Source organism: Loa loa, assembly GCF_000183805.2.
Source record: "Loa loa unplaced genomic scaffold supercont3.153, whole genome shotgun sequence".
Taxonomy (NCBI): Eukaryota; Metazoa; Nematoda; class Chromadorea; order Rhabditida; family Onchocercidae; genus Loa; species Loa loa.
In genome coordinates this window covers 76,257-98,987 of record NW_018108333.1, presented here as the reverse complement: position 1 = coordinate 98,987, position 22,731 = coordinate 76,257, and the positions used below count along the sequence as shown (strand labels likewise).

General features: G+C 34.2%; 7 protein-coding genes across 7 annotated transcripts; 6 read left to right on the top strand and 1 right to left on the bottom strand.

The window, feature by feature from the left end:
- Window positions 1-335: 335 nt before the first annotated feature.
- Window positions 336-2,705, top strand: LOAG_00820 (hypothetical protein; the record flags this gene model as incomplete). Its single annotated transcript, XM_003136360.2, has 6 exons — window positions 336-410; window positions 697-807; window positions 996-1,091; window positions 1,324-1,458; window positions 2,045-2,262; window positions 2,510-2,705. 6 exons carry the CDS (start codon window positions 336-338, stop codon window positions 2,697-2,699), a joined length of 825 nt encoding a protein of 274 aa, XP_003136408.1. The 3' UTR covers window positions 2,700-2,705.
- A 906-nt stretch (window positions 2,706-3,611) lies between these two features.
- On the top strand, window positions 3,612-5,959 carry LOAG_00819 (hypothetical protein; the record flags this gene model as incomplete). The annotated part of the gene is made up of 6 exons (XM_003136359.1): window positions 3,612-3,713; window positions 3,998-4,111; window positions 4,202-4,276; window positions 4,402-4,536; window positions 4,999-5,216; window positions 5,782-5,959. The coding sequence occupies 6 exons, from the start codon at window positions 3,612-3,614 to the stop codon at window positions 5,957-5,959; spliced, it is 822 nt and encodes a 273-aa protein (XP_003136407.1).
- Window positions 5,960-6,363: 404 nt separating this feature from the next.
- Window positions 6,364-7,725, top strand: LOAG_00818 (hypothetical protein; the record flags this gene model as incomplete). The annotated part of the gene is made up of 5 exons (XM_003136358.1): window positions 6,364-6,404; window positions 6,798-6,836; window positions 6,984-7,131; window positions 7,447-7,548; window positions 7,621-7,725. 5 exons carry the CDS (start codon window positions 6,364-6,366, stop codon window positions 7,723-7,725), a joined length of 435 nt encoding a protein of 144 aa, XP_003136406.1.
- A 490-nt stretch (window positions 7,726-8,215) lies between these two features.
- Window positions 8,216-13,388, top strand: LOAG_00817 (BUB protein kinase; the record flags this gene model as incomplete). Its single annotated transcript, XM_020445555.1, has 18 exons — window positions 8,216-8,265; window positions 8,348-8,506; window positions 8,727-8,956; window positions 9,027-9,140; window positions 9,259-9,359; window positions 9,448-9,546; window positions 10,119-10,230; window positions 10,376-10,507; window positions 10,583-10,695; window positions 10,819-10,988; window positions 11,078-11,177; window positions 11,412-11,552; window positions 11,726-11,887; window positions 12,067-12,221; window positions 12,287-12,443; window positions 12,568-12,701; window positions 13,095-13,215; window positions 13,305-13,388. Exons 1-18 carry the CDS (start codon window positions 8,237-8,239, stop codon window positions 13,386-13,388), a joined length of 2,313 nt encoding a protein of 770 aa, XP_020303995.1. The 5' UTR covers window positions 8,216-8,236.
- A 635-nt stretch (window positions 13,389-14,023) lies between these two features.
- On the top strand, window positions 14,024-14,794 carry LOAG_00816 (hypothetical protein; the record flags this gene model as incomplete). The annotated part of the gene is made up of 3 exons (XM_003136356.1): window positions 14,024-14,082; window positions 14,133-14,253; window positions 14,645-14,794. 3 exons carry the CDS (start codon window positions 14,024-14,026, stop codon window positions 14,792-14,794), a joined length of 330 nt encoding a protein of 109 aa, XP_003136404.1.
- A 472-nt stretch (window positions 14,795-15,266) lies between these two features.
- On the bottom strand, window positions 15,267-16,438 carry LOAG_00815 (hypothetical protein; the record flags this gene model as incomplete). Its single annotated transcript, XM_003136355.1, has 3 exons — window positions 15,267-15,646; window positions 16,153-16,215; window positions 16,420-16,438. The coding sequence occupies 3 exons, from the start codon at window positions 16,436-16,438 to the stop codon at window positions 15,267-15,269; spliced, it is 462 nt and encodes a 153-aa protein (XP_003136403.1).
- Window positions 16,439-16,955: 517 nt separating this feature from the next.
- LOAG_00814 (hypothetical protein) lies at window positions 16,956-21,598 on the top strand (the record flags this gene model as incomplete). Its single annotated transcript, XM_020445554.1, has 6 exons — window positions 16,956-17,486; window positions 17,762-17,885; window positions 18,276-18,406; window positions 19,947-20,105; window positions 20,364-20,542; window positions 21,364-21,598. The coding sequence occupies 6 exons, from the start codon at window positions 16,956-16,958 to the stop codon at window positions 21,596-21,598; spliced, it is 1,359 nt and encodes a 452-aa protein (XP_020303994.1).
- Between the last annotated feature and the right edge of the window lie 1,133 nt (window positions 21,599-22,731).

Here is a 22,731-nt window from a genome sequence, read left to right as displayed (position 1 = left end):
TTTCTGTACCGGTAAAAAAAACTATTTTTTAAGCATTCGCCAAAACTTGTGGTATTCATTCGAAGAGAAAATATTCGCAGTGATCGGTTGGACCGGACTGAAAGAAAATTAAAGTTTTTGTAATTCATTACGGATATTGTTATGATCGCTTATTTTCATCTGCTTTTGAATTTTTCTGTTTTCATGTTACCCTGAAGTTAAACTAGGCAGTCTTGTTAATTTCGTTGATATATGCAGTGTCTGTGACAAAGAGTTTTCGATAATTTAAAAATTGCATCACAAAGTCTAGTTGCAACGGATTTGCATTTCCAGCTTGATCGTTTGATAATTCTAAAATGGATTCTAAAGCCATGTCACGGACATTTACAAAATCTTCGAGTAATGAAACAAAGGATTCGGGTTCAACTGCTGTACGTATATATTTTATTATTTCCTTTGTAAATACCGTTTTTTTTCTAAATTTAATTCTGGTAGCGTCATTATATTAGAGTTATTTAGATTCACTGGAATGAATTCACTTATCTGTACTGATAACTTATTCATTAAAGATCAGAATCCTATAATTTTTGTTCACCTTGAAATCATGATAAACATGAACAGAAGTTCCAATGTGGCGAATTGTTTAACTTAACTGATATTCTACATTTATGACTATTAGTAGTTTTGAAAAGATGTGTATGATTTTTTAATTTTAAGAAAAAATCATCGGAAGAGTTAAGTCCAATACCGGATAGTACGGAAGTGGAACAACCTAGCGGAAGCGTTCCAGAGGAAATGGAATTCCTGATTGGCGAAGATACCGAACAGGTTTTTTTCTTAGTTATCCTTAAATCTTTATATCTTCAGTTTTTTTCAAATTTCTTAAATTTTGAAGTTTTAGGACTTTTCCAACTTTATTTTTTGTTTTTACTTTTTGTATTTTCAGTACACTAAATCCACTGTTATATATTGTCGTTTTTGTACATTGAACTAACTCATTCTTCAAACTACCTCAGTTATCCGATGTTACCGATCCGGAAGTGTATTCAACAAGATCATCTACAGCAAAATCTATCGGCAGTAGCAGTAGTCGCTTTTTCGTCTGGTTTAGTGTAAGCTTTTCAGTAAAATTACTTCGATATCCTTGTCACATCTGATTTAATCCACTCTGATATAAGACGGTATTGGCTGGGTACTTTGTAAAGTCGGATAAAAACTACCGTCTATCAGTCGATTAAAAATTAAATTATCCGAATCACTCATTGATTATATTACTGTACATCTCAGTAATGATATAAAGTAAGACTTGCAACTATGTTTCCAGAATCTTATTACGTGTTTCAGCATGTCTATCCGTTGATGAGAAACAAAAAAGTGCGCTACTTAACAGTTATCAATTCTGTCTTGCTGTTCATCAATGTCTTAATACTTTTACTTGCGCTTGCACTCCTACTAAATCAAATCATTCTTGCATTTCGGGTAACTTTTGCTCGTTATATTTATCCGTTTTTTCGTTTAATGTATTCCTACTGTACGTGCAGATGTGGCATCTGCCGCCTGTCAGTTGGTTCATCTCTCTTTGATAGATTAGTCTTATTACTCTTACGCTTCTCGATCTAACTTATGTTTGATAAAGATATTGCTGTTCGGGATCATTGCGAAAGAAATCAAAAAGAGGAACTGTAATACATTCTGGATCGATTCAACATTCAAAAATTAGACAGTAGATGTTGTTACATCATATGCCGGAAGATTTACACTGCGAGAGAGAGAGAGGATATTGTCACGTCCGTTACAGAAATAATCCTTTATCCTTTTCCTTTTTTTTCAACAGTAACTACTATGACGTGATGACACTTATTTCATTTTATTTTTAATACATTTATAATAATCTTTTTTAATTTCCTTTTTCAATACAATTTTTAATATAAGGAATTTTTTTTAATATTTTTTTAACATAATTATACGAATTATTACTATAAGCTATCAATCCTAATGGAATTGTCTTGAATTAATCCAATGATAATATTATTTTAAAAAGTTACAAAATATATATGTCCTGCAGATTTCGGGCATTATGAATGATCAACCATCACCGTGTATTTTTACGTATGAGCCATGGTTATCGTGTTCTGCAAGTTGTTGGGATGGTTCATCAAATTATCCTCAAATGCGACGTTATGTGAATAAAAATTCGATAGTGCAAGCACGTGGAGGTGATAAACCGGAATGCCCGAATGATTTGGAAAATCGAGTGGATTTTGCACCTTGCAATACCTTCAGGTTATACCTAACTTTCAATATTATTTTTGGATCAATCCAATGTACTAGATGTATGCCTAATTAACTTGAAATTTTGTGGTTCCTGAAATTCTTCAAATATACAACTGATTTCTGCTTCCAGCAAGAATAACCATATTAAAAGGATACGTCAATCAATTATTTGCTGTTAAAAAAGGAAAATCATAAATCGATTGCGATGAAAACTTTGATTTATCATTTTGTTGTCACAATCATAGAATATTTGCAGATGTCCAACAAATTTATCACAGTATCCATTTACCCGTTGTTATTACAAGGATTCATTAAAAGAATCATCTGGTGGTTGTTATCGTATTCGCGATGTACCATTGGATGATCGTTTGATTTTTATGGATGCAGACTTGACAAAAAATTGTTCAGAAATAGAATGTGATCATGTCAAAAAACTCCTATTTTAATTCATCCAATATTAGCATTAAATGTTAAAATTAAATTCGTATCAACAAACAATAATGAATGATCGATTTTGTTAAATATTGTTGATTTTGTTTAATCGTGAAAAAAAGAAAAAATAAAAATTGCGCATATTTATTAGATAGCAAGATTTTTAATGATAAATTCTTAACAAATGAGTGGTATAAGAATAAAGAAGCATTATGGAACTAAGATAGATTTATTAAAACACAATTTGTCATGACGAATAAGCGTTGAAATTCAACAGAATAGTTACGTAAAAGTGAGAAAAATGAAAATATGGATAAATACAGATGCGGGGTATATGCCTAAAACTGCAAGGTACCAATGCGGAATATATGTTTAAAACTGCAAAATGTTTTCAAACATTTTACATTTTCAAACACATATTCCATATTGGAATGCATGCACATGTCATTTTGCGTGATCTGCATTTATGACAATTGAAGGATGTTTTGAAGTCTTCCTGCAATTTCCGGATATATTTAACTAAAAATAGGTTTGCATGTTTAATTATGCTTATTAAGGAATCTATTGAACAACGAGAATAGATTATCAGTACAATTTTGCAACATTCCCAAACAATTTCATTGTTTGCAGCATATATTAATTATCAAAGCATGCATATTGCCATAAGCATACCAATAACATTTGTGCATGCAATATGCATAACTTTTGTTATATAAATGGTTATAAAATAAAACAAATAATCAGTTGATCGTTATTTCAATTTCATGTTCGATTGGTTCTCACATTGAGAAAGTGGTAATTCGCGATTTGTGCACTCATTTGATGAAAATAGATCAAAGGATATCCTACATCTAAATTTATCATTGTTTTTTTTCATCTCATATCAAATTGATATGCTAAAATTTTGCAATTTAGAGTGAAATAAGATGGAATCAACACTCTCCAGTTCACCTTCACATACAGGTGTTACAGGTTCAGAACCTGTTGAAACAAAAAATGATTTGCATTCAAAACCAGCAGAAATGCCGGTATCACTTTATGTTCCCAAATTTAGTGTCCAACAAATTATTTGATTTAATTGAATTACTAAGAGCTTTCATATATCGATGATTATATGTGAAGTAACATGTGGAAAATATCATTTATTAATGAATAGTGTTTAGTTCTCGAATATTTAACAACATTATCTGATGGTTAGAAAGTAAGAAAAGATGATAAGATAGTGGAATCTTTCGAGATATCGTTTGATTATTGATTAATATGCTGATTATTCGTGAAATGATTCAAATAAAGCTAATAATGGAAAATTTAGGCAGAATTACCACAAGATCAGAACAGCCCGATACCAACAACTACTGATGTTGAACAACTGAGTGAACAAGCACCACAGATGTTTAACGTATCTGCTGGAGAAGCAACGGAAGAGGTATCTGAGAATTTTCGAAGAAGACTGGAAACATTCAGAAATGATTGATTCCAAATTTTGCAGTATTTAAAACTTATTCCGTAGTTACAGCTTTCAGATATCAGCGAATATGAAGGAACGATAAGTAAATCGATGAGATCCACTCGTTTTGCAACTATAATTTATGTTTGTTTTTCTTTTTCTTTTTTTATTTCTAATTTTTTTCTGAACGTTTTTTTCATAAATATTTAATAAAATATTCAAATCTTTAAAAATATATTCTCAATATATAATTTATAGGATATTTACAGACAATTTCACCATTTATACGCAATAAGAAAGTTCGTCTAATGTTAATTGTTAATTGCTCTGCATCGATTATTAATATGCTCCTGTTACTCCTGCTTACTACGTTTATAATTTGGAATATCGTTCTTACCTTTCATGTAAGTATGTGTATTAGATAAGTATCATAACATTGTCATATACATTTGCTTATAACGATTGATAACTTTATTTGCTTGTAATTTTCTGATAACTTTGGTTGATAATTATGAAATGGTTTTATTAAAGTATGCCTCTTTTTTTTCTTTTGACATATCCTACCTTTTGCGTAGTTTTATTGCAAAAATTGCTCTCTCTATTATTAACCTTTTTATTTTGATACCATTTCCAAGTTGTGTTATGTATTTCTTTCTTCGGATAGAATATTGATGAGCAATCAATTGTTAACTGAAAAAGTTTGTTATGTTATCACTTTGCCCTATCCCTTGCTATCCTTACAGTATCGTATCATATCGTATTGCATTGGGTATGAAACAGACACATCTTTTGCCAATAATCTTTAATTAAAAACTGATAAGTATATCTAAACTCTGATTAAATTTAATTTAATGAAAATATTATAGATAAACAAAACGATGGGAATAATGAAACTTCCATGTCTTTTTACTTACCTCGACTGGTCCGATTGTTCATCCACATGTCGAACTTTTGGACAAGATTTTCCGCAGCGTATTCGTAAAGTGAACAAAAGTTCCATAATACAAGCTCGAAATGGCGGAAAACCGGAATGTCCTGCGGATTTGCTCGATCGTATTGACAGCGCACCATGCAGTACTTATTTGTTAGTAAAGACATCACTGAATAATAATTGAAGAATGAATAATTGGAAATATTGTTTTTTCCTTTTTTTTTTTGCCATTGAATGGGAAAAATTTTGTGCCTTTTCTATTCGTACACATATTTACTTATTTATTATCAAATGAAAGATATAGGGACCGCTATAGAGATACTGTTATCAAATAATTTTGAATTAATTTAATCTTGAATAATTTTGAATTTTTTTTCTGGAACGAACTCTATGATTTTGAAATAAAGTTTTGCAAATCATAGGCTTAGACTTACTTTACTTACTTTTGCTTTTGTCCAGTACTTGACATAAGCCATTAGGCATGAAAACTATGCATAAAACTAAAGCTATACTAAACACACATCTAATATATTTAAATAAAATAGGAATATTGAAAGAAAGAGGTTATCAAAATAGGATTATCATTAATTGAATTATTTTCAAATACTGTCATTCAGCATGAAGTAAAAGTGATAAAGTACAAAATGATTAAATTAATCCTTAAACTACTTGAATTTTCAATTAAAATAAAGAAATGCTCAAGTGGATGTATTTTCAGGTGTCCAACGAATTTGTCGTATTACAATTTCAGCAGCTCTTGTCATTATATTGATGCGAATCTACGAGATGAAGGTGGATGTTATAAGATTCGAGATGTACCATTGGATGATCGACTTATTCTGATCGATACAAATTTAACTAAAGAATGTGATTGTTCACTTTATACGCACCTTTAATAAATTCTTGTGAACACTATGATCACAATATCCCTTCAGTTTACATGCCAAATTTGGACAGCATATGATTATACTGTCAATTATTACCGTATCTACCGTACCCTATCTTCTGCAGAATTTGCAAATATTCCAGCATTTTCGACGTGCTTCTCACCCAATCAATCATCCTATGCTAGAATAGGTCATCCTAAATTTGCATAACGATCCAATAGCGCGCGAGCGAGTTTTTTGAAATTTTAGCGCCAACACTTTTTCCCAAATATTTTTTATTTAATTTGACTTGTTACACTTAGTAAGGGTGAGTTGTTTAGTGTTCATCCCATTTTCTTTCCTATTATTCTGTTTTGCTTATTCGATCGGTTGATCGTTGAACGAAGAAAGGATTTGCGAATTCATCAGAATCAATGGTTGTGGGGTTTTTTGAGTCATTACCGCCGTTCGTTAAGTAAGTTGTTTGTGACTGTTTGCTTCTCCTTCACCCTTTTTTAACCATCTTCAATTAATTCCTCAATAGACAACTAACTTTCAGTTTTTAGTTGGGCAATTTTTAACTAATTTTTAATTCTCATTTATAATTTTTAGTTTTAAGCGAGATAATTTTCATTCAGTTCTTGGATGACTTAAATTTTCTTTTTTAACTAAATTTAAGTTCATCATTAATTGAAAAACCATAAATACGCGAAATATATATCAACAGTTATAATGAAAGAGAATACTTTCATATAGATTAGTAGTTATAATGGAAGAGAATTGGTCATGTTATTCTTAACAAAAATTTAAATTTAAAAAATTAAAATCAAAAAAATTACGAAGCACCATATAGTTGGCGTAATTTCAGGACGTTACCAGAAACGAAACAATTGGATTATGTCTTGAAGTATGTTCGATGTTTAAACTGCTACCGTCTTTTATATTATATTGTTGAAATATATTACACTTTCTATGTAAAATCATTACAATACTGTAATGAGATGACATTTGAGACTACATCATTAGATAATCTTTCCATCTCTTCAAATTATAGTCAGTTAAAATGGATGGAGAACAATTTCGACGATGACGAAAATAATCATCGTCTGCGAAAAGCAGCCATGGAGACCGTATTGCGATATTCTGTGGAAAGTAATCCATTTTACAATGATGAACGATTGTTATACGTTTTCTGCATTGTTGTGAGTAATTATGGTTACCTAATTTAAGTGAGATCGATAGTTCGCTAAAGTAACAACTGCTAAATTTTAAAACGCATGGTACGGTTTAATGGTTTTCCTTCCTGAAGCTTGTCATTTAACCGTGTGAGTTGGACAATAAGATTATTGGACAAGGTGGTCACCAATAATTTTAAGTCAGTGAACATGGTTTTCGGTGCCCTGCCCAGACATTGTGTTAAATATATCCATATCTTCTAACTGGTAAAATGTAACTTCGTTTTCGCTAAGAATTTTTTTTGAAATAACCGTTTCAAATCTTTATAAAATATAATTTAGGGGAAATTAAGTCGCACAATGGGTATGAAGCTAGTGATGGAAGAGTTGCACAATCGAAAACAATTTTATGAACTGGCAGAGTTTTACGTCAAGTGGGCAGAGGTAAAGAGTTTTTTGCAATTATATTAAAGAGGATCATGTTTAGTTAGGGCTTATAAAAAGCAATTGTTTCAGATTTTTGCAGAAGAAAGGAACAAAGAGCGCTTTAACGAAATATGGAGTAAAGCCGTAAAAGCAAATGCTAAGCCTATATCACGAGTTGATGAAGCTTTTAGGTGATGGCATTGTTTTATAACTTAGCACAGATTTGTAATGCAGCGTCTCATAAATGTGATACAGCACATTATGATTTATTATACCGTAATGCGTGTATCGAATGCCTAGCAACCAGTTATAATTTTTGACTTTATTCAGTTTTTTCCTTCAAGAAATTGCAATCGGTACTCATTAACTACAGCATTTCTTTTGCAATATTACATTAGTTATTAGTTATTTTCCGAAAGAGAACTTGATTGGGACTAGTTATGTTTAGGGCTTCATCGACGTCTACTTCCCTTCGGTTTATCCAGTCATAATAAATCGATTGTAATGAAATTTCAGGGCCATGCTTTATCAGTATTTCGAAATGGATGATGAAATGACTGTAAATCTTTTCAAGAAACCTGGTATTTTTTTTTAACTGTTACAGGTGGATAAAGTCAGCGCCTAATCGGAATTATTTTGCTCTTTTTACTTCCTAAGGAAACTGATTTTGATACTGCATTTTTTAGATCCGTCAAAAGATTCGAGAATGTTTTTCGGAACTGTTGAGACAACATCGTAAGTTTTTTTTGTCATCTGTGTTTTTTAGTATACGAATGTGGGAGAAATTAATTGATTTTATATCAGTTTTGAATTGTAGCATGGAACAGAAAGCACCTGCAGGTGGTGAGAGCTCGACAAAATTGACCCATCCTTCTACGGTAAAAGGCCATTTGAAAGTAGCGGATGAGCAACAATCAATTGAGGAAATATTTGCAGAATCAAGGAATTACGTCGTTCATCAGGATATACCACGGAGGTTGATATTTTGGACGAAAAGTTCCTGCAGCAATTTTCTTTCTACATTTAATTTAATGTGACAATGAAATTATTTGAAACTTGAGTGAGATATCTATCAGATATATCAGAAAAAACTTTGGACTGCAATCAATGATAACAATGAGATCATGAACTATTTTCAAATATCTGAGAAATTCTGAGTATCAGTTTATTATTGCTTGTCGTTAGCAAAGGATTAGGCGTTCCAGCAGAATGTCAGTTTCAAAACTATCGGCTATAAGCGAGGAACGAAGTGGTTGTGCTAGTGGTTCCTTGGTAAATCCATCTCACAATGTAGAATTGATGAAGTCAACGCATCCATCGGCAGGTGAAGCGGTTGATGATCCATATCTATTAGCTGGCACTGCTGCTGTTGTTGCTGAAAATGACATTCTCGTGAATACAGATATCCTTACCGATAAACCATCCGGTCAGTGTTTTCAACCAAAAATTCAGCAGCTATATGTTTCTGGATGTTTCAAGAAACTTAATGCTTACAGAATGTCCACAGTCCTCGCACCTCACACTTCATGGTACTTCCTTTACGGAAAAATTTCTAAGTAAGGCGATGCGCGATTTCTCAAGCACAGTGCCAGTTCCACCTCCTCGTTCAGGTATGACGCTGATTACTGAATCAGTGGTTAATAATCAAATCCGATGTTGATGGAGTTTATATTACAATACCAGTTTAACCTCCATATGCATAAATTTAATAATTTAACTTCGTTATAGTGCATCATGAAACAGATGAAACGACAGTATTGCAAGAAACTATTATGAATGAAAGTGAACAGGCCCATCTTCCTCCTGCTTCAAAGAAAACAAAATTTGAAGTGATTTTTGCAATGTTTTTTGAAATATTCAATTTATTTTCCCAAAAACCTGCAAAAATTCACCCCTTTTTGCTTTTGTTTTTATCAGGTTTACGTGGAAGAAACCGAACCATCGAAGCAAACTGCACCATTTATTGTTTATAGTGATGAGAATAGCATGCCATCTTCAGATGCTTCAGAAAAAAAGGTTTTCACATTTTGTTGTCTTATTCATGAAAATATGAAGTGATATTTGTACAATGTAATCTTGTAGATTGTGCACGGAGCAAGATTTGGACTACCAAAAGAACGTAAACATTCGTGATGATGACACTTGTAAACCTCAACCAGCATTCAGAAGAGTAAATTATTTGCTCCCTAATATTTATGCAGTCTTAGTGAAAAGAAACATAAATTCTTACATGTTAACAGTCTGTTAATGCTTCTCTATTTCGGCAATGCAAGAAGTGGGATAATTTCATGTCAGTAAATTAACTCTGACTGTTTGCAAGGTCTTCTGTTGGTTATATTGGTTACTTGCTTAAGTGTCATGATAAATGTCTCATCATTTAACTGCCTGACCATCAATCGTACCGTAGTTATTTAGCCTCATTATATAGGACAGTAACGCTGATGGAAAAAGTGGAGGAAAATATATGACGGAAAAAGAAATCTTCAAAATTCCAGGCGGAATCATTGACCGAGAGAATCAAAAGCATTTTTAACCCTAGTTTTCTTACGGACTATGAAAAAATTGAAATTTTTCAAATGGTTTTACAGCCTGCGACAACTGCTTACTTTCGCCACTCATCTGTTATGGCGAAAACTGAATCTGCGCCACTTGAACAAGATAATGAAACATCGACAGAAGTGGAAAAACGGAACTATGGGGGTTAGTTGTGATTTTTCAGTTTCATTTTAATGGCATCTACATGAAAACTTGAAATATCCAAAGAAATATCACATACCTTTATAGGCTAAATTACTCGTGTGTTTTTAGAATGAATTTTAATTTTCCTCTTTACTGGGTTTTTCAGGAATAAAACCTCCTCTTCCTGATCGTATTGATGAAGAAACATTGGCAGGTTTGAATAAAATGGCTAAAACAGGAGCAGTAACATCAACACCAGCAAGTAATTTTGCACCTCCGATAGAAGATCCGATTGAAGGTTAACTCATACCATTCAGTCAGCATAGAATCTTCATAACAATCGTTGAATCAGTGTAATTCTGTATGCATTTAGAATCGTTTCGTCCACTTCCTTCGAACACAACTGATCCTTTTTTCCAAAAACCGATGTTTGATGAAGCTCTCACTGCAAATACTGCTTTTGGTAGACGAATGAGCATATCCGAAGTTTGTTTTTGATCAGATTTTATTTATTTTTTTTAAATCAATTGGAGTAGGAAGAGCCCAAAGCTAGAAAGGAGGAAATTTTTTGCCGTAAATCTGTCGATTTCATCGACAATTCATTTGCAGCAACGTCGGGATACTTTGACGAAGTTATCGCAAAAAATTGGTGTCGAAAATATTATTGGATGTAAAAAAGCTGGACTGGGTGTTAATAATAATATTCATGAAGAATTACGTCGACTCTCAATTGCTCCAAATGATGAGGATTCAAATGAAAATACTCATGAAGGATTGAGGTGTGATATTTTTTTGCGTATCTTTTTAAAGTTTTTAAATTGGCAGTTTGTTTATGGAAATATTGCGTAGAGGGAACAAATCATTATAGATCGCATACTGAGTCTGAAATAAATCCTTGGGATGAAAAATTACGTGACAAAATTATGACCAGTCAACATTTCTGCCCAACGAATGTTCACGAATTCCCGGTAATTTACACTGTTTATGTAAATACTACTTTTAATCTCTAATTACTTGCTATATAATTACTTGCTATATTGCTATTTTTAAAATGTTAGACGTTAAAAATTGTTGTGGTGAAGTAGAAAACAGTTTGTGATTCATGAAAGGATAACGGTTGTAGCTTAATTGACTTCGACCTATAACATTTGCAATAAATAAAGGATAAAATAATCAGGAATTTATCTGCATATCTTCCACAGGAAAGATGTAGTCGCATTAGTCCTGGGGCTGCTGTGGTTCTAGGAGGTGAACGTTTTGATATTGAATGTTTGATCGGCGAAGGCGGTTTTGCCAAAGTTTACAAGGGCAAATCAGAAGATGGCAACTTTTATGCAGTGAAGGTATTTTTTCCCTATATTTATTTGATTGCTTTCATGCAAGGATAACAGTGTTGGCTTAAATGGCTTCAGTCTATAAGATTTGCAATTAATAAAGGGTCAAAAAATCGGAAATCCATCTGAATCGCCATTATTTTGGTTTCGTTAATTGTGATATTTTTGCTAATTTATTGCAGTTTGAAATGCCACCATGTAAGTGGGAAGTTTATGCTTGTGAAGCATTGCGTATTCGAATGCCGAAAGCAATGTTGGATGGCATAATGAATATTCGTGATGCATACTTATTTCCGAATGCAAGTGCTATTGTTTATGAGTATCACAAGTATGGGAATCTTCTTGTGAGTTTTCCGTTTCCATAAACCTCGTGCATTTTTACATAGTCTGGTCTTAATTAGCGATTTTCGAAATCTAGTTTTCTAATTTTTTTTACAAGGGTTGGATGTTTTTTCTTTTTTATGTATTTCCAAATAGGTCCTGAAAAGTTATTTTATTTCCATAATTTGTGTTGAACTTCCAGGATATGATAAATAATTTACAAGCCAAGAATATGTCATGCTCGGGTCTCCTAACGGTTTATTTGGCCTGGGAGATCGGTCGAATATTGAGGGCAGTTCATAATGTCCAAATAATACACGGTGATGTTAAACCGGATAACTTCATGATCCTTAATCGGTTAGCTACAATTTTCCTATGGATACGTGAATCTTCACGCTTTATATAACTTTGTTGTTCTTTAGATTAAACGAAGATGCCACATTAGAACAAATTCTTGACAAAAAATCTTTCACGTTAAAATTGATTGATTGGGGACGTGCCATCGACATGAATTCCTTGAAAGGATGCACATTCCGAGGAAAGGCTGGAACAGTTGCTTTCGATTGTTCTGAGATGCAAGTAAGCTTTCATTTCCAACAAACGTCAATATATTTTTAAAAATCGGAATAAATTTTACGTTAGCATGGTCCTGACACTTAATAAGCAATATCAATATCTCGAATCACTTATATAAGAAGTTGAGGATGGTCGACCATGGACATACCAAACAGATTTCTACGGTTTTATCTCAACGCTCCATGTTATAATATATGGGAAGTACATGAAGACATACCGGAATACTGCTGGACGGTACAGCGCAACATCTGTGATGAAAAGGTTTAGTTATGTTTCCGAAGTAGGATCTTTAAAAGTTAAAAAATTTGTTCTTATCCTTTAATGTTAGGTGCGAGATTTCTCTAGCTCCATTAATCAGTAGTGTAGAGGAAATAATTATAATCATTGATTTTCTGGTTCCAGATTACACACAACTTTTTTTTTTTATCTGCATCATTACTAGCTATAAATACAGTCTGATAGTTTTAAAGTGGAATTTTGGTTACTGAACCAAACGTAAACCTTCGGTCCACACACCCGACATTCACTTCATTATCTTGTCCATCGACAAAAGTTTTTTTTTCTTACTGAAAAACATGTTTAAAATAATTTGATATTGTAAAGAAAAAGAAGGAAAATAGATGTAATATTGGTGCGGACATTACTTTTTTGCAGACGTTGGCCTCAGCGAGAGCTACTAGGAGATATATTCGACATGTGCTTGAATATAATGGATTGTGAATCAATCCCGAAATGGTCGACAATAACTGATGGTCTTGAAAACAATATCAGGCACGTCATAAACACCATTCTTGCTTAATTTCAGGTTTTTTCTAAAGCTTGGAATGTAATGAAAAGTTGCCTTAATGAGGACTTCCATTGTAGATACTGGATAACGGAGGATCGAAAGATATGGAAGCAGGCAGCTCGAGAACTGAATGCTGGCATCACAGTTTGAAGCTAGTGTGACTAAAACCTCTTCTCCCCAAAAAAGAGAAAAAAACTGAAAAAATCTGAAGGAGAAACTGAAGGAATCGAGCGCTTTAAGGAAACACACTTGCTATTCTGGAATTCCATAAATGACCCTTTACCCTAAATGATTTCCAAACTACAATATACATTAACACAATATGTTGTAGTTTCGGCTTAGGTTCCATATTTTTTCTCCCTATTCTTCTTGATAACATATCAGATATAATGTTACTAGAAACACGCCTGATTAAGAGTTTCGTGAATGAATTAGGACTTTTAGTAAGAAAATACAAATGTCATTTGTAAGTTCTCCAAGTAGCTGCAATTATTCACTATGGTTAAGATACTATGTGCTGTCAGTGAGCTGTCTATGTTTTACTTTGTGTAATAATGATTTCGTCATTTCATCTTATTCTGGGAAAAGAGAACCATTTTACCCAAATTGATGATGAAATTTTTCACAATATGCTTAATCGGTTAATTCAACCAATGACCAGTGGTCATCATTGAGTTCCGATTTGATCAGTTCTATACAGATCCCAAGACTTCATGGATCATTGCACTTTTTATTACCATAAATAGCGATGGTATCCAAAAACAACAAAGCGTTTTGCACTCTTATTCCAGTGGTAATGTTAGCAGATGTGCTGCAGTATAAATCTTCGAAAACAAGTTTACATCGCGCAAAAATGTAACTCTATGCTAACTTCCATTTAATTCCAATATAGGCATGAATTTCAGCCAATATTTAACTATTAAAGTGCGCATCGATGAGCCCGATGACAAAAACTGGCAACTTTGTGGTTGGTTGACCGGTGACAAGAACTATATTCTATTAATAATTGTAGATCAGTGGATAAGTGTAAACTGTCGTTCGCTTGTGCATTTATCCCTGTGCTTCCGATATATGTTCTCCCAGTGATCTTCTTAAGCTGAAGATTCTGGTAATAATAATTCAAATAAGAGGGGAAGGTTACTACTGACTAATATCCGTCGTTATCAATGCTACGTAGTTGATGTAATGAATGGTATCGTAAATTTTAAGGTATTGCTGAATTAACAATTATGCTTCAATGCTTAAGGAGTGAAAGTAAAGAAGGGAAGTCATGGAATCGCGAAAGCTAGAAAGAAATAACCAAAGTACAAAGTTTCCTCGTTTTAACACTCAGGAACAGAACAAAAAGCCCACTTTTTACGGTTTTCAAGATCTTTAGGGGAATGTCAGTGAGGAATCCGACTATTCCATTATTTAGAGCTCTCCGTACTGCTTACCTGCACCAATCGCACCGCTGCCCCAAACCTCCATCCGCCGCACCAGCGGACCACCTCGCAGGTCACCCTTATCCGTCTACCGTAATACCTCGGCAGAAAGCCAAAATATGAAGTACTTGTTACAGCTCTAAATTATGTCTGCTGTCTCTGCAAGTGTCCCAACGTACGTACGCGTGTCATATGTACATGATTGTGCGCATGTGGGTGTGTGTACGCGTATTTGCACGTGTAACGTGTGTGGCTTATATCCTCAGTGTACGTGTATGTGGCTGTCATATACATCAAGTATGTGTACGTGACTATGTGCATATACTTATGCGCGTGAATGTCTGTGATGCATATTCATGTGTGTAAGTAGGCATGTATACATATATATATACATATATATATATATATATATATATATATATATGCGGTGTGTGTTGTATGTGATGCACGTGATGTCTGTATGCGTGTATGTGTGTATATATGTGTGCATATATGCATGCATGTACGTATGTATGTATGTATGTGCGGAAACGCAGAGGAAGGGAGAGTTATACGTTGTTGGGTCGAAGAATACGAAGAAAAAATGTGTACATGTGAGTGTTGTATGGGTCTATGTTAGTGTGTATGTGTGTATGTGTATGTGTATGTATGTATGTGAGTGTCGATGTTAATGTAAGTGTGCGTATGTGTAGATGTGTGTATGTTATATGTGTATGTGTGTATGTATGTTAGTGTGTGTATGTATGTGTGTGAATGTGTGTGTACGTGTGCGTGTGTGTGAGTGTATGTATGCATGTATGTGAATGTATAAATGTATAATGCATGTGAGTGTATATGCGTATGTGTGTGTGCGCGCGTACGTGTATATGTACGCTTCCCATGAGGTCCTAATATAAGAACGTTGGGTGTGTGTGTGCATGTGTGTGTATATGTATATATGTATGTATGTATGTATATGGAAAGTGCACCACGACCAGAGCGCCGTGCAGACTCGTCTTCATGGATATAGAGAGAATACGGGAGAGGATTGGTGGGATACGTAATAAACAGCATGTGATAGATAGCTTGTATCTATGGTTAGGTATACTTCGGGTGTTTACGAAGGGAAGTCACGTTAGCAGTAAGTTCACTCCCACCCCTATGCCTCCCACGCTTTCATCCCGATATTGACTGTCCATTGAAGGATTACTTAATCTTCCATTTTCATTCGCTTGAAATTACATGAACGACGCGAAGATTACTTTGTATGTATCATTTGGGTGTAAATGGAGGAAGAAATCTCACGTAGCGTACGTTTCCGTTTTAGTTTTGGTTACCTAAGTGATGCTGTATGTATTGTGTGAGGAACAGATACGGATAATGAAAAAAGATAGGTGAAAGGAAGGAATAGTTAGAAGACGAAAGATAAGGTTAGAGAGAGATGGATGAGGGAAGATAGAGAAGGAAAGGTTGGAGGGTGTGAGGTAAGTGATTGTTTTTGTTGAAATTTTTGTTGTCATACTTGCACGCTTAACTTCTGCTTTACAAAATTCGTACCACTGTTGTTGTGGTTTGTTATATGCAGCTATAATTGACATATATATTACACGTCGCGTACGTGATCATAAAATGCCGATGATTACAAGATTTGGACTGAGTGGGCGATGATTTAGGTTAGCATTTGTTTGGTTGATTGATCGTTAATTGAATAGCAGCTTAATATAGAAAGCAATCAGTGATTTGTATGTTGCAGAAAGAATTCCTTTTTCCTTTCATTTCCTTACCGTACCTTTTTGTATTTCTTTCATTTTTCTGCTTCACTTACGTTTCCGTTTATTTTGTGATATCAGTTTGTGAAACGTATGTTGTTGTTATTTACTTTTTTTTGTTTATCTGATACATTACGTGAAATGATGAAATAGTTTGTATCATGGAGTACAGGAAGACAACGACTTCGTTATTTACAAACGTTATTTATGATTCATACATACGTACAATTACTGAAACGTCACTTTGCAGTCTCACGAAGCATGTAGTGCAAAAACGCTGTGACTTTGTTATTGTCTTGTTACGAAACGAACGATGCAATCTTAGATTGAGACATTTTTTTTGCATCATTATTAGCATATTGACTGCAGAAAGACGTATTTGTGATATGGCATGTGAAGGAAAATGAACGAAATGATAGAAGGTGAAGTATAGAGAAAGGGTAAGTTGGTCAATACGTTAGCGTTATTGTTTAGTGGATTTTCATGTTATTCACTCTTGATTTCAGATTTAGGTTTGAAGTCTTTCTCAGCGAAGCATCACTCTCGATTTTTTTTTATGGCGAATAAGCCACAGTTAACATTTGCTCGGATTGTTTCCGGAACTATCGGTACGAACGGTACTGGCACTGGAAATGTTACGGTAACGCAAGCCCCTGTCACTGCCGTGGTTGCTTCAACTACTATTACTACTGCTACTTCTACTACTATTTCTGCTACAACTGCGACTACTACCACTACTACTGTTACTGCGACTACTATTGCTGCTATTACTGCTAATACTACTGTTGCTACTACTACTGCAGCAGCAAGCAGTGGGTTCGTGGATGTAAGCATCAGTGCATTGGAATCAGGAAGTCAAACAAGTGGTATTGGAAATTCATGTGATGTAACCGCGTCATCTGTCCCTAATTCTTCCACTAAGAACAAAGATGGTTTACATCAACGATTTATTGAGGAACGAAAATTGGACTCAGATGGTAATGTTCATGCTCAACGTCCGATACAGTTTGGACTACACCAAAATCAGTATCATCAACAAATTCAGCGGCGTAACAAACCACGTCTCAAAAGTGATCGATCACGAAAGGTCATTTTGAAAAATGTTACTGGGCTTGCTTTTTCCATATAATTCATTTTGTAGTGCACTCTAGTGGTCTGCTATTTTTCTGTGAAAATAAGAGGTGTAGTTTAAGATATCAAGATAACGGCGCGTTTCACATTCCAGATGCTTTACCATGAAGTTATTTTCGAGGTTACGGAAGTAGTGCTCATAAATGGAGAAAGCTCTAATTAGAAATTGAAGTAGCTTCATGTCGCAAATGTGTTCGGTAATGGTAATGTTTTGATTTTTATTCTTTCTAGGATGATAACGTACAATCGGTAAGTAAGGAAGAAATTGAAACACATACGGACCAGCAACCTGAGGTAGTGTTAGGTCCTGCTCCACTTCCAACTGTGAACGCCTGGTTCAAACAACCTGTAGCAGGTAAGCTAAGTTCTTTTTTTCTTTGTCTGTTAATGTATGCTTTTTGTCAAAAAAGAACGCCGTACTTTGATGTTAACAGCTGTAGATTTCTAAGCAATACTTTGTTATGTATTGATAATGTTAATATATCAGTTAAGCAGCTCGTTATCACTTTTTGAAATATGACTAAGTTACATTAAATCCAGTTGTATTGCATCATATTTGACTTCACTGTATTAACTGTGCTATGTCATAGTTTCAGCTTGTTGTTTTCCACCTTTCATTTCTGAGCAAAACCGTAATATGTGAAGTATTAATAGTTATCCTCTCTATCAAATTTTCTGATCGAGTGATGTATAATCATAAAAGTTATGGTTGCGAAGGGGAAATTCAAAAGTATGCGCATTTTAGAAGCAAAAGAGTCAAAGGAAGAAGTTTGTGTCTTGAATTCTCAGATATCCTCAAAAAACGAAGAAGCTAGTTCGCAAGAAGTATCTCGACGTTTGAAAACGGTGGAAGGTGATGTGGACAGTGTTATTAAGGTTTGTTTTAATATGAATTCGGCAGGCTTAATTCATTGGTTATCCGTTTGGTTGAACTATATCGGGAAATGGTAGAAGTAAGAGATACTGTATCGTGATCATCTGCCTTGTACAATTTGACCTGTATGGTTCTGTCAGAAAAATAAGATGTGTAGTGCATTTTACTGAATTCTATCAAGATTGAAACATATAGACCATGCTGGTTAAAACATTAATTTTTCACTTCTAGTGAAATATCATTCAGTTTTTTGATCTCTCTGACTTCTTTTTTTACATTTGCTGCAGTTATATCAAATCTTATGCTTATTTTCATTTACTTTTGTCCAATACGTGTAAATTATATGGCATGTTTCGTTTTGAACAATGTCGGTTTTCCAGACAGGTCGACTTCATTAATAGTAACGAATTTAAGTAAATTGAACAAGAAAAATTTGTTGGGATTTTTGCACATGTGAACTTTATCCGTGATTTTTGCATTAATAAATATTCAGTGGAGCATATTTTTGATATTTCTGACATATTTCTGATACTTGATAGTCGTGTACTTTGTCCGTGCTCTTCTGACTTGATAATTAAGGACATGGTCCGTTATGCTTGCCTATTTGATATTTTCCTACTAATAACGTGCGTTTTGTAAATGTTTATTATCAGTCTCGTTTATTCAGTTAGTGATGCAAGAAACGCTAACATCCACAGGTGGAATTAATTCGAAGAAAATGGTGAAGCCTACTCATTCAGGTCAAACAAAACAGGGAGAACAACTTGACGCCGAAGTACGTGTCCATTACATAGCTGATGTGATATTCTCGAAATTCTATGCTCTAATATCAAAGCTTGCTCTCGCAGTGCAAATACCCAAATAACATAAATCGTTATATCCTGCCCTTTTTCCATTCTTCCTTACCCTCTTCCTTCTGTCCTTCATATAGTTATTAATTATTAGTAATTGGGCTAAGGACTTAACCCCTGCAAGTGCATGTTTTTCTAGTAATTAGCAATGTTCACGTCATCAGCAGTCTAGCATTTATGATAATGAATGTGTACTGAATAAGCTTAATGGCATTCGGACAAACCATCTGTAAGCAGAAACTAGCACATAAAGCATGTTACTAATACTTTTTAATATTTATTTGCAATTTTTCGAGAAATTTCATTTTCTAACATACCATGCCATCTTCATGTTATAAATGATCAGGAGATTAGTCTTTTAATATAATTATTTTTGAATTCAGGAAGTCGGTGCCTTCCTCCCTACAGTCTTTTGTTTGGAATGCTATTCTCGGTTGTATTACTTACTTAAGTTTTAGTGTTATTTCTAGCTTGCTAAGCATCGTATGTCCTTTCTAGGAACAGTTTCCTTACACAGCCAACGGTTTTTAGCGATAAATTTCATTAATAGGTCAAGTCAACTTGGACTTTCGTAGAACTGAGACATGCATGGCATTGACAAACTTAGCTTTTACCATTTTTTTTACATCCATATCTTTTTCTCTATATTGTCTATGTTGATAGACTTCAGTCAAATTTCATTTTTTCTTAGGAAACGAATGTGGATAACAAAGCTTGGCCATCATTGAATGAAGCCGTCAATGAAGAATTGAAACCGGACAGCGCGCTCAGTAATTTGAATACGAAAGGGGGTGCTGTTAGTCATGAAGTGGTGAAAGTCACTGACAGTTCAGAGGCAGTGTGTTATATGGTATTCTTATTTTCTGCTCTTCGCTTTTGACACGTGTTTCTGCATCTGGTTTATCGTTTTGATTACCTTTCAAAACAGGTCTTTATCACGGAGTATTATAATAAATGATGTTTTGGATGTACGGCGATTTAAAGCGATTATTAGTTACTGGTAATGATGGCAACGATCACTCTCTGTTATTTTTAAACTGGTGCACTTTTGTTGTTTCTAATTTCCTAAGATTTTAATTTAAGTTGTCGACAACTGGAAAAACTTCAGGATGCGAAACAAGATAGGGATAAAGAGAATGAAAGCAATGGAAATGGAGGAAAAAGTAATAAAAGTGGCAAAGCATGGAAGAAATTGGACATCGATGTGGATTATGCGGGACGTGAAGGTCAGGGAAGGCGCGGCAATGCCGGACCAGGTAGCAAGAGTGATCATCCGCAAAAAAACAGGTTTTTAAACAAATCTTTGCATTTTGGTTTCAAATGAAAGAAATTTCCTGGGCATGAGCTTTCATTCATTACTCACAGTTTAATTAGCAGGGCATCCATTGCAGAATTTTGGGATCCTTAGATTCTTTTCCTTTATAAAAATGCCTAGCATAAGGCAACTGTTCTATTGGGTTGGTTAAAGTTTTACTATGAGTTCCCCGTGGTGGAATTTGATCTGTACTACATACTCCTCAACAAACGGACAATTTTATTGTGTTGAACTGTCGACAGTTTTTTTTTAAACAAGCAGAATTCTCTGAAGTTTATATTCTTTACGTTTTTACCATTTTTTTCCTCGTTTTTAATTTTTATTTTTAATGATCAGATATGAGTGGGCTTGCTGAAGTACATGTGTATTTTCTGAAGTCTTCGAAGTTTAGAGGTTTTTTTGATTCTTGCTAAGGTAGTGTTGTAGCTATAAATTCCACATTTGGCTAATTCATCCCACCCATACACTGGTTGTCAAGGTTTCATTGTTCTTCAGAATTACTGGATCACTTTAATTAGTGCCATCCTGTATTACTGATCTATTAATGAACAGGTCGGCTGTCTCATTCAATCTCGTTGTTATCATTCTTCATGCTCTCCTGGTCTTTTTATAGGTAACATAAGCAAATATGGTTCTTTCCTATTTCATGATTTCATCTGTGATAGATACTCAGCATAACTGGAGGAGAAGGGGTTATTTATTCAATGTGCTATTTTCGATGGTCAGGACGAAATGTCAACAAATGTGCAACATGAAGCAGTTCTATTAAAAGTATAATGAAATGCTCTAGCAGGAGAGGTCCAAGCTTCGCGAAACATCAAACAGTAAAAGAACACACCAACCCATCTCACGGGATCACCACCGATTCTGCTTCAACGATCGAAATTGCTTCAAAGGTCGCACCAGCGTTAGCGCCTGCATCTTTATTGGGTTGTGCACAACCGTTATCATGCATTGCACCGACACTTATATACAGTCCTGAATGTGCTACCGTCAGTGAGGAATACGCTGAGGAAGACTACTGGTAAGATGTTGTTGCGTTGTGTGCCGGCTGCTGATGTTGTTCCAACCTGCCCGCTTTTCTTACAGTAACCGCTTTTATCTTCAAATTCTAACCTAATTTTATGTTTTCAAAGCATATAGTAGTAGTCGAACTGGATGATGAAATTTAATTTTAAAAGAAATACGAAAAAGTCAGGAAATACTGAATTGGAATTGGAATTGGAAGCGAACGGACTTTTTGCTTAAATTCCAGTGCACCCTTGGGAAGGAAGATAGGATTGAAAAAATATTAGGGGTATGCTATATCCATATTTCCCTTTATCCCATTGCACATCTGTCTGTTTCTTTTTCCTTCTTGTTTTTGTTGTCTACTTAGATGTTAAAGCCATCTCCAAAAAATACTATGTTGTTACATTGCGTACTACATTTGTTCTGTCCTTTTTTAAATGTATATTAAATTGATAATGATATTCGATATAGTATTTCATTCAGAGTATCTTCGATAAGAGGTTGCTTTTTATTCATACTGGAGATAACGGTGTATATTCATCAAATGTTCGGACTACGTGGGGAAAGCTGAATTATCGTAGATTAAAAGCATTTATTGTGATGTATTGTGAATGATGTTTTAACCTGATTTATGATAGTATTCTATAGTATACGTTATATAAATAGATACACGAAAACAACACAAATAATTGTCATTTTCGATCACTTAGCCAAATTCTCTTACTTGCTTCCTATATTTGCCCATCTGTCTACCTAATGCTTATTAGGTCCTAGCTGTTGCCAGGTTTAGTGGTAATTTTGAGTAAAACCAGTTTATCAGTAAACTTTTGACATGGATAACAGCTATTATCCATGACTGTCATACTTTGTACTCTAATTTGCTTTACGGACATATTTTGTCCAGTGCAGTGCGATTTGTATAAGTATTCTGTAATTTACTTCTCTAATTAGAGAAATTTTGTGATTCCGTCGGAATTTTTAAAGTATATTATCCGATATCGGGGACTATTTATGCGTTAATTAGAGCATTCGTATGTAGATTGAGTGGTAATTTTAAGCTTATCTTAAAGAAACGTTATCATTTACTTGTAATTTTACCAATTTGCAAACTGCCATAATTATTTACTAAATGTGACCTGCTGGTTCTATT